The 11,224-nt window shown below is 40.6% G+C and overlaps 1 protein-coding gene across 1 annotated transcript; it reads right to left on the bottom strand.

The window, feature by feature from the left end:
- Nucleotides 1-108: 108 nt before the first annotated feature.
- On the bottom strand, nt 109-9,196 carry dcaf12 (DDB1 and CUL4 associated factor 12). The gene is made up of 9 exons (XM_041034708.1): nt 8,784-9,196; nt 6,157-6,447; nt 5,556-5,834; nt 4,511-4,571; nt 4,141-4,334; nt 3,363-3,428; nt 2,824-2,986; nt 2,371-2,549; nt 109-2,192 (listed from the first exon to the last, which is right to left on the bottom strand). Exons 1-9 carry the CDS (start codon nt 8,841-8,843, stop codon nt 2,034-2,036), a joined length of 1,452 nt encoding a protein of 483 aa, XP_040890642.1. The 5' UTR covers nt 8,844-9,196; the 3' UTR covers nt 109-2,033.
- Nucleotides 9,197-11,224: the final 2,028 nt, after the last annotated feature.

The raw sequence follows: 11,224 nt of genomic DNA, 5'->3' as shown, positions 1-11,224 counted from the left end.
TGGATGGATATCAATAACATAATAAGCAGTGACCCGTTTTAATTCGGGAAAGCTTTAAATGAGATAAATGTTGTCAAAGAAGAAATGTTACATCAATATACATTTTATTTTTATTATTTACTCTTTTTAAAGATTTAATAGCTTGTTTTTTTTTCCCCAGATGTTTATATCTTACAATATCCTCAGATTCAGTCATTTGTAAAAACATTCATGAGGCGTGTATAAAAAAAAAACAGGGCATCACCAAGTAGACACATCAACCCACACACTTCCTCAGACATATACATAAAAATGTATGCAATTGTCCCTATGTATTTTACACATACATATACACATTTATATATAAAATACACTTTTAAAGTGTTGGTTATTTGATCAATTCGTGGTCGTAATTGGGGTTTTTCTTTTCAATCTGTGATTATCATGAAAACTGGAGAAAAGTTCCATGTAGAAAAGGAAAACTATGATCGCCTGTGGCAGTCTTTCACAGAAAGACTTGAGGAAGGCAAAAACATAACTCAAGCCTACCCTGCCTCTACCAAACAAGGAAAAGAGCAGAATCACTTGCTCCTTGATACAAAAAGAGAGAGAAAAAAGGTTTTACAACTGTGACAACAAACATATGTGCCTGTAGCCTCTAATTCCTGGATAAAGAAATTCTCATTAGTTCTCCTTGCATCCTTCCTGCTTGGTTGTGAAGATCAAAGTGAGGTACTCCAGATCTTCTCCCCAGTTCCTGTGGAAAAGTCCAGAATCACAGGGGGGGATTCAATCCAGTAATCAAAGGCTCCTCTATCTATTAATCACCAGCTACCAAAACTTAAAATCTTAGGGTAGATTCTCCACTAACGACAGAATGGTTACAGATCAGGATTTGAACACTTTTCAATGGACAAATCTATTGAAAGCATTCTGGCCAAAGAGCACAGGAACATAAGTAATGGGAGACTAGACAACATATCCTTCAAAAGAAGCAGATATAAACACCCCCGACCAACTGAATAAAGGTGACAGAAAAAGGAGAAAATAAATAAAAAATAAAGCAAATTAAAGTATCAGCATGGGTACACCTGTCAAATCACACAGTCAAAAAAAATAAGCGTTTGTTGGGATTAATTCATAGCGTAACAACAACACCGCACTTAGCAATCTTAATGCTTCTCCTTTACATCATCTCAGTGAGAACAGTATGAACACAAAGTCCCATTTTGATTGGCTTCGTTTTACTTCCGACGGGACAAGAGAGAAGTTCTTTGTGATTGTTGTGGGACAGAACGGGCTGTTCCAACCAGTAAATACTCTCCATCAAATGTCAAACTGCACTCCGGTTCAGTCCTTCAAAATGAATTGTCTCTTCAGTCCTCCTTCCTCTCTGTTTCTCTTTTATTGCCGTCCATTTCAGTGAGAGAATGAAAAGGGACTTTTTGGAGAGAATTCCATATGTATTTCACAAAGACACTGTCATTTATCAGAGGAAGCAGCGGTAAACACTTTCCTTACGTACAAAAAGAGAAAAAAAAAGAAAAAAGAAAACAAGCCAGAAACAGACCATAGCCTAATCCCTGTGGGTCGGATGTAAGTGTTTTAAATGATGAGAACATGTATAACTTTATTCTTAATATTTTCTAAAACTCCTCTGAGTTCCTCAGTGGCAGACTTTGCAGCTCTTGAAAATTACTAGTTAATTTTTTTGTACATTTTTATATATATATATATTAAAAAAACAAAAAAAAAAAAATCAAAAAAGGAGCAGCTGAGGTGAAAGGAGAAAAAGATTAATTGGAGGACAAGTGACAGAATAACGGTGGACCCAAAGATACACAAGAACAATATTCAAAGCTGTGATGCAGTGGGTACAAGATCATGCTCCTGAGTCCTCGTGTGAGCAAAAGAGAGTGACAGCTGAATGAGCAAGAGGGACACCAAAAACAGTGACGCCACAACGGATTTGATGAGGGAGAGGAATGGAGGGACTGATTAAATAAAAATCTGGACGAGGATGTAGTGATAGAGCAATGGAGGAGACAAAAAGGCTAACTCCACAGTCCTGCGTAGTTGCCGTGCAGACCGGAACAGAGAGGTCCACCTGCCACGAACAGCTTGGTGCCGGAGTCGTCGTAGCAGTGGGTGTATACCGCGTTGGGGAAGGAATGAATGTCTGAGAAGTAACTCCTCCACGTCTCATCGTGATTCTGAAACCAACACGGAGAGTTGACGAGCAGGAGAAGAAGGTTAGGAGGGAAGAAAAGTAAAGTTATGACTACATAAGTAATCTGCAGCTGCAATGCTCCTACATTTGTCAGAATCTCTAGGATTCAGTGCCTCATTTTTCAATAAAGGGAAAGTTCATGGGAAAAAAAGAATGTGTACCAGCCAGCCTTTCCCAGTAGTGAGCTTGAGGATGCCATCTCCTGGGCACTTCCGGTAACCCCCGGTTGGATTCAGAGGGTTCTCCAGGAACCTCTGAGCTCGGATGTCGTAGAAGAGAAGTGAACCTTGGCCGGTGCCCACTGTCACAATGTGCTCATAGAAACTCACTGAACGGATCCCTACACAAACAGACACAGGTGTCTTAAATGCAAAGCTCCACAAAGGTAAACACCACCCCTGCCTGTTTGTGCTTTCCAGCTGGGTCCTTTAGGAATTACTGTCTACCCACACAGAGCTCTGACACATACTTTACAAACAGAGAAATTACAATAAAGCCACAACTAGGCTATTTTGTGTTCATAATACGCAAACATCTTCAGTGAGTATCTTAGGGAGGTCAGCTGATCTCTGTTGGTCTTATTAGCGTCTTTTGTATGTTTAAAGACCACTTACCGCTTCCTCTCTCTCTGGAATTGACAGACTTGATGCTGTGTGTAGGCTGCCGTGGATCCAGGAATGAGACGTGGGCCTGAGAACCCACAGCGTACACCGACCAGTCCTGTCCATATGCCAAACACACATTCTCTTTGCAGTGAGGCAGCTTGGTGGACAGTATCTAGAGGGAAACACAAGAGAATCTCAAATAAGTAAAGATGTTAGATGTCAATTCTTAATTATGTCATGAACAGTCCTTTCTTTGTACTGTTTAAACATGTGATTGTGAGTGTGCACAGCTGTCCAGTTCTACAGCTATTCAGGGGGACTCCACTGTGAAGCTCCATTAAAGTCCATTACAGTCTAAGAAAATCTAAGATCATCAGAGGAATATTTACTGTTTTGGTGGGCAACTGATCTCAGTTATCAAACTGAACTGTTATACAAGCTGTAATTACCCTATTCATGATCAGTTGAACGTATCACCCTAGTATGAAGTATGCGGGGGAAATGCATCACATCATGTTTATTACTCATCAAACTGTTTTGTAATTTACCTTGCACAAGTTGTGCTCAGCTTTCCAGAGGTGGAAATAGCCATCCAAGGACACAGCACCCAGTTCCTGAAAAGGAGAAAACAGCAGCTGAGGTGTGTGGAGAAGAACCCAGAAACAACAAGCACTCAAAATCAACTTTATACAAGTATTTAGCTAATCATCCTAAACCTGAATGGTTTTAGGATCAAACACTTTCCCTCTGTAGGTTTGAAAAGACATTATAAAAGCTGTTAATTTCTCAAAACAGACACAGAAAATCTTCAAACCACTCTGGCAGCATAATTCACTCCTCTGCTGTCCATCTTCATGCTCAGCATGCATCAAATTTTGCTTTCTTAACCAAATATGTCTAAAATATTGGCAAACACAGCCTCCATTTGTTGATAAGATCAGTGTTATCTCACATGCACATGGTGCATGTAACAAACAGCTCACTGCACAAGTGATGAATGGAAGACGTGTACAAGGCCAAATTTTTATTAATATGAGGTGAACAGCTCTTTTGCATGTTTTTATGCTTAAAACAAAGCTCCACTCATTTCTGTATAAACAAATAGGTTTGCAAACAGGTAGGCTGGACAAATAAAATTAACTACCCCATTCTCCTGACAACAGTCCATTAATCACTGACCCTCATGAATATTTATCATTATAAAATTACCTAAAAGTTCCTGTTTTCCCAAAAAACCACCTCCCAATATATTAAGACTTGTATGAAATACGAAACAGAGAACACAATCACATGGTTTCCCTACAGCTGTGTCAGAGGGAGTCTTACTTTATGGTTATTGTTGAAGGCCAGAGCGCGGACTTTACAGTTGTATGGGTTGGTGTACTCCTTTGGGATGTCCTTGAGGGCACGGTGGGAGATGTGAGCGTAAGAGGGCACTGCCTCCTCATTCTGACTTCTTTCAGCCTGGTTCATTACTTCCTCTGTCACCTCCCACAGGCCCATGGAGCCATCTCTGGACCCTTCAAATTAAAATACACACACTATATATCTTTATGACTGCCTAAACCATTCATCTAGTAAATACATACTAAAGTGGCAAAGCAAAAGGTAAAAAAAAAAAAACTGACTTGTGCTGGCATGTACTGCTCACTGTCCAATACTCATTCATACATATTAGCTCATACAAACGACTCACCAGAAACCGCCATGTTGTCACTGATCCACGCTATAGAGAAGATCCAGTCATTGTGGCCATCCTGAAAAATGAAAATGGCTACTGTGTGAAATCAAAACAAGTCATGCACACCTTGACATGCTACACAGCTAATGCACCCATGGGTGCATGAATAATCAACCAGAAATCTTCATATTCAATAAGCTGCCCAGAATTCTTTGACCAGCCCTGGTTATGCTTTCATTTAAATGTTATCTGTTGTTTTGGTCTTTAACAGCTACTTGGATACCAACAGCACATCTACAGTGATGTTGATGAGTATGCCCTGCATCTGTCATTTAAATATATAGACGACAACTGCTGATCTTACAAACGTGTTGCAATGTTGAAATTCAATGTTTTTTGGGTTGTTTTTTTTTTACGGCTACAGGGACAGTAATTTTGGTCTGTCGACTTGTCCACTGCTTTTGTCCAGATTGAAATGTCTCAACAACAATGAAGTGGATTGGCACAATATTGAATAAACACATTCATTCATAGTTCTGTTGAGTGCACCTGAGACTAATGGAAAGTCAATTCCTACTGTCCTACTGAAAATATGGAAATTTTGAAATTGTAATGGAACATATGAAAAGTCAGTGGATCACAAAGGTTATCAGGACTCATCTTCTGTGGCAATCAAAATAGTTATAGAGATATTTCACTCTTCACCAAAGCACTGGACCAGTCAACGTGGCATCTCTACAGCCCCCTCTGCTGTTTAGGCCAAAGATCATCTAGCCTGGTAACTAACACTGGTTAACACATATCGCCAACAAATCAGTGTTGCACTATATAGGCTTTTTCAACCATATTGACAGAGTAGTCAAAGCTTACATCTCAAACCTTCCCTGGGTGAGCCATGCTAACAGGACTGAAATGCTTAGGCTGGTACATAAACAGTTCAATAGTTACTTAATAGACTGAGGGAATCACAACTGGACAAATAATGGTGGGCCAAGAGCAGTTCATTAAACAATAACCATAACTGCATGTCTGTAAACCCAAACCAATCCAAAACACTTACGTCTCCAACACAAACAGGATCCAGTGTGGGCAGCTGGTAGATGGCCAAGCTGTTGGGGTTGTCTCCTCCTGTGGCGAGCAGTGTTCTGGAGGGGTTGAGCTCAATGGCATGGATTCCACAGCCCTGCTGGTCCATCCGGGAACGAGAGCCTCCTGTGGGGTGGTAATGCCGGCCCGCCACCACTGCACCCACCAACCCAGAGCTTCCGCCATTACACTCCCTGTCCTTCAGCATGGGAATGCGCGTTATCTGCCCTGTCAGGACATCAGCTACAAAAAGCTGCAAGGTAAAAGCAGGAAAGGCCCATGGTTACCATAGCATTTTCAGGAGTTAAAAAAAAGAGCCTGAACCACGACTATACAGATACAGGTAAGGGACCGTTAGTGTTATTAAGTGTTGTTAACCTTCCTACTAGGAAACAGGAAACCATTGCTGGTTAGCATGCTAACATAACTGACTGGTCTGTTAATTTGAAGTTGCATGGTCTGCATGGAATGAATAACATTAATTATGGCTGCATTCCATTTAGGTGATCCAAAGTCAAAACATCTGCTGTGAAAAGGGTCTATATATGGCAGATTAGTAACAAATGATATCTCACCGTGTTGCACTTGGTCCCACACACCACCTGTCTGTGGTTAAGCCACTGTGAAGCAAACACCTTGTTGAGTCGCCCCAGAGAGAACTCCCTTTCCTTGAGGATGCCAGGGAGCCTGCCAGCTGCAAAGCCCCGCAGGCTCCGCTGGAGCCGCAACTCATGCTGCTGCTGAGGTCTGAACTCCCGTCCCCGGAGGGCACATACCACCGAGCGCCGACTGCACCACCACTGCTGGGCATGACGTGACGAACAAGAAACGCGGCTCCGCTTGTGTGGCGCCTGACACCAGCCCAGCTGAGGAAAGAAAGCAGAAACCCAGTTTTAAGATAAGATAAAATAAGACACCTTTATTAGTCTCACAATGGGGAAATTGCATTTTGCAGTTTGAAGGATTTTTTGGCATCTAGCAGTTAGGATGCAGACTGCAACCAATTGAATACCCCTGCCCTCACCCTCACCCCTCACTCCCTTTCCAAGCATGTAGAAGAATCTATAGTGGCCCTGAGGTGATATAAACACACAAAAGGCCATCTCTAGGGACAATTCTTATTTCTGTGTGATTACACACTAATGAAAACATAACTATGAATATTATGTTTTCATAATTATGTTTTCATTAGTGTTATACACTAATGAAAATATTATATTCTATTTCTGCCAATAGATCCCCCTAAATACTAAACACTGGTCCTTTGAGGCCTTAAGATTTTCTGTGGTAAAAGCAGAAGTCCAAAATTTTTCAGAGAATAATAACAATTGTGTTTTATATACTGTGGATAAGTTAGCATGCAGTTAAACTGATCACCAATGGCAAACCTACAAATAATAAAAAAAGTCTTAAAATAAAATGATCCAATTCCGTCACATCTTTTTCTTTTCAGCGTTCTTGGTCCCTATTTTAATATCACAAGTCCTCTGTGCTGAGCCATCCCCATCCCCCAGAGGACTGTGGACACATATCTGTAGCTCAGTGATACCGATTTATGAGAATTAGTGGGTCATGGGAGTATTACAGCAAAAAACACACAAATGAACACTGTCACTGACACTTCGTCAGGCTGGGTTACCAAAGGTCTGGTGCATGCAAAAGGGCTGAATTTGATACATCTCCCTCAGGCCCTGTTCTGATCTGACATTAACAAGTTTCCCAGGTGACCTGTAGACAGCTAGCAAACACAGGTGTGAATGCACCCAAGATGAGATGCATATAATGCCATGTGTGAACTGACGTGCTTAGAGACTTGTGAGCGGATCACCCAAGATGCATTGCTATGATAGGTCTGATCTGTGAAAATACTAAAATTATATTCTTTGTGAATCTTCACATATGAAAGAGAACCTGCCAAAACAGCTAGTGTTGTAATCAAATGCAGACATCGTCAGATGGATGATTTCATTAAGTTTCAATCTGCTAAAACAATACTGGAAAACTGGAAATGTCCCTGAAGAGCTGCAGCATTCTGTACTGACAGAAGTATACACCAGTTAATAATCATACTGATCTCATTCCAGATGTCATCCAGTATTTTAAAGGAATATTGAAAAACGTTTTGCTCAAACTCTTCCAATGACTCAGACAGAAACTACCAGAGGCATACTTACCAATTAGTCTAACCCTAGCCTAATCATTTATAACCATAATAAGCTTTCTAACAGTCCTGAGCAAAAGCAAAAAAAAAAAAAAAACACACAAAAAAACCCACACATTTATTTATAGTAAAGAAATCTCAAAAGAATTTGTGATGCAATGTATGATGTGGGTGATTATTAGACAGAGAAATAGCTGTGTTACTGTGGATGTGGTTCAGTTCTGCTGGTGAATGATGGTGGTCCCCACGGGCCCGAGGCATGACCTGACAATGTTGTCATGCAATGCAGTAAAAGCAGTTCGTATAATATTTTTAACAAAGCCAGTGACATTGCCTACCAGTCTCTTGTTTTTGTCAATGAATATTTTGCGGTGTGAGAGCTCAGTTTAGGACTGACTGTACAGGCAAGATCTTCGTGCCGATGTGAAATGCTGTGTGTCAGTTGAGCAAAGGTCCATATCACTATCTATGGTTAGTCTGTGTGTAAGTTAGCTAGCTAACTGTAAATGAACGTTTCAGCTAACGTCAACATCAGCTAGCTAGGTGAGAAGCTACAGCTCTGGTAATTCGCTGCTGTAAGGTACATTCAATTTCCAAGATGAATGGCGCTATTCTAGATGGCCACCTGAGGGTGACAAGTGAGGACCCCAACTGAAGAAGGAACTGTTGGAATTATCAGTCTACGAACGCGTTATTTTGTTGTGATCAAAAGAAAATAATGGTCTCTAATAAAAACGTAGCTAGCCCTTTGGCTAACGTCGTATTGATAACGGACCACCGTTGGGTAACGTCATGCTAATATTAGCGGACAGTGACTTTCAAATAGAAACACACTGCATTGCTGTTTTAATATGAGCACAAATGTAATTGTGTAGTATATGATGTACCAGTAAAATGTAGTAGTTAATCTGCTAAAATGTAATCAACAGCCTTCTTCAGACACAGAGTATGTCAGATAAATCTGACTAGCCCAGTGCTATGTTAGCATGCTAACATAACTGACCGGACAGCTAATATGGATCCGCACCGGTTTCCGCCTACCTGTTGTTGATCCTTGGGCTCTCCTGCCTTCCTTTTCCTGCTAACTGTTTTTCTCGCCATAATCTGACACACACAGTTCCCTCACCCACATGGAGGGTAAAAGTGACGCTGGACACTGGATCATATAATGGCGATATGCTATTTTGCTCCTTGGCCCTCGCTGGCAGCGTCCGACGACGAGGGAGGGCGATCACATACGGGAGAGGTTGGTTCGTCGCTGGCTAAGATTATCGCTGAACTCCTATCGTTAGCTCTTCTCCTGGGCTCCCAAACAATGTTGCACTAAGGCCGAACAACCTATTCACTTTCTCCAGAGTCGCTAGCTAAAGCCAGAGGGTTCACACACTCTTTTTTTTCTGCGAGGTCGCGTCAGCAACGGCGAAAGCATTGAATAGCGCGCAGCCGCACTCAAATTAAACATCAACAAAAACAAGGTCGTACGTGAACGCGAACGTCATGCGCGCTCGTTCACGCGAAACGCGCGAGGCCGCCGGTTGTTCTAAATGATCTCCGTTTATGTTGTTTCAAGGATATAAGTCAATAATTTTATATTATAAATTTTTAACCATTGTGTAGGTTCAGTCTACTTAAATGTGCATGCAATAGCCGTAAACTTTTCATTTTTAATAGAACTTCCTGGTGTATATAAATACAATCAAATCCTGTAAAAAAGGGCGCGCTCTTTTCAATAATGTAGTTTTATTTATGACTCTGAAAATTAATTAATATTATCTTATTGGGCTGTGTCGTTGTCTTTCTTTTACTTATGCTACATCTCTTCAATACATTTTGAATCCTGAACACTGAGGACTTTTAGTGGTAACCTGGGCATTTTTTTAAATCTCAAGATAAAGAGAAGAAATCACTCATTTTAATTTTATAAATTCTCCTGAAATGAGCTTCCTGGATTTTTCTGAAGATGGCTATCATTTTCACAAGCACCAAAACATGGCTGACGTGGAAATCCGAAGTCACACACGACTCTGCAGACCTCTGTAGGACCTCAGCTCTTACCTGTTAACAGAAAGAACATGTGACTTCACAAGTTTCTCAGTTTATTTAACCTGGTAAGCTCAGGCAGGCCAAATATGGTCTCTATTCTGTTGCATATTCGTCTTTTTTTCTGCTGACCCCGCCTCACAGTTGGATGTTTCCAGCTGCCACTGACAATACCTGAATGGATAATCATCTGCATTGTTGCTGCCTTGTCAAATGAACAAAGAGGATAAAAATGCACTTGCTGTAGAAGAGAGAAAACGAGGAGCAGTTGTATTTCCTCGCCTGCTTCATGTAACATTTAATCTGCCGAGACCACACTTGAGAGAATAACCATTATCAAATTAAACTCAGAAAGCAACACCAGCAACAGCCAAGTCTCACCACTGAAAAGATGTGCACATTTAATCATGTGGATTTTCCAGATCATTCAAGAGGAAATTGAACGTTTTGCAAATCACATTTTAGGAACTTGGGAATGAACACTTAGCTGGCCCACCTTTTATTACACCATAAAGATCAATGTTCATTAGATTCATTAGAGCCCCATGTTCGATTGTGTGGTGACTGTAAAGTGGAGCTGATATATAAAACCTTAAACTTGACCCTGTAAATAATGAGAACCCAGTTGCATTTCATCCCCACCCAACTAAAAGATCACAACAGAAATGCAAGGAGGCATTGATGAAGAAGGTCCACAACCTGCTATAATGTGACAGAGGAGAAGCAAGTGGACATTAACTTGCTTTATGTATAATTAACAACCCCACACTTGGTTTATGTATGGAGACAATAATACCACTTATGTGTTTGTCTGTAAGGTAAGAGTAATGTTCTGATTTATCACAGTAAATCAAGACTGAAGGCGATTAAAAAACAGAACTAGGTGAAAACACTTATTTGCCAATCATAATCTCAACCACATGCCAGACCTACAATTTTGTCTTAAGATCAGATGCCAGGTCCAACATGACACCTTGCTCGTGCCATGCTATTTGCCTGCACCAGACATGCAATAGAAATGCACTAACCCAAAAACAACAAACAAAAAACAATACAAAAAAGGACTAATGGACAGATTTGTGATGATTTGTCTTTCAGTATGCTTGGACAAACTTGCAAAGCAGCATTTATTTAATACAAGCATGTGCTTATCCTTCTGGTTTGGGTGGTACTGTTTATTCTGCAAATATTTGGCTGCTAATATTTTTTATCAATCAAATAAAATGATGTCTATATTGACAATAAACCATATAATAAATAAATTAGAAATGTTCTGTTTGCATTTCTGGAGCAGAGGACAAAGTACTGGACCTGCCCAAAGCTAAGTGCCAGTTCTCCCGAGTCACATTTTGCTAACTTTAAGCCCTTAATCTGTTACCATGTCTCTCAAAATCCCCGCCAGTACCACAGAGCTCAAAATTATGAAAATGTCTGCCATCTTT

This window comes from Toxotes jaculatrix, chromosome 3 (genome assembly GCF_017976425.1).
Source record: "Toxotes jaculatrix isolate fToxJac2 chromosome 3, fToxJac2.pri, whole genome shotgun sequence".
NCBI lineage: Eukaryota > Metazoa > Chordata > Actinopteri > Toxotidae > Toxotes > Toxotes jaculatrix.
This window is presented reverse-complemented; position numbering and strand designations above follow the sequence as displayed.

Coding starts and splice junctions, on each gene's coding strand:
- dcaf12 (XM_041034708.1), bottom strand. CDS start 8,843: ATGGCGAGAAAAACAGTTAGCAGGAAAAGGAAGGCAGGAGAGCCCAAG. Junction 6,448..8,783: donor AGCCCAAGGATCAACAACAG/GTAGGCGGAAAC, acceptor TTCTTTCCTCAG/CTGGGCTGGTGTCAGGCGCC. Junction 2,193..2,370: donor CTACTGGGAAAGGCTGGCTG/GTACACATTCTT, acceptor TGTTGGTTTCAG/AATCACGATGAGACGTGGAG.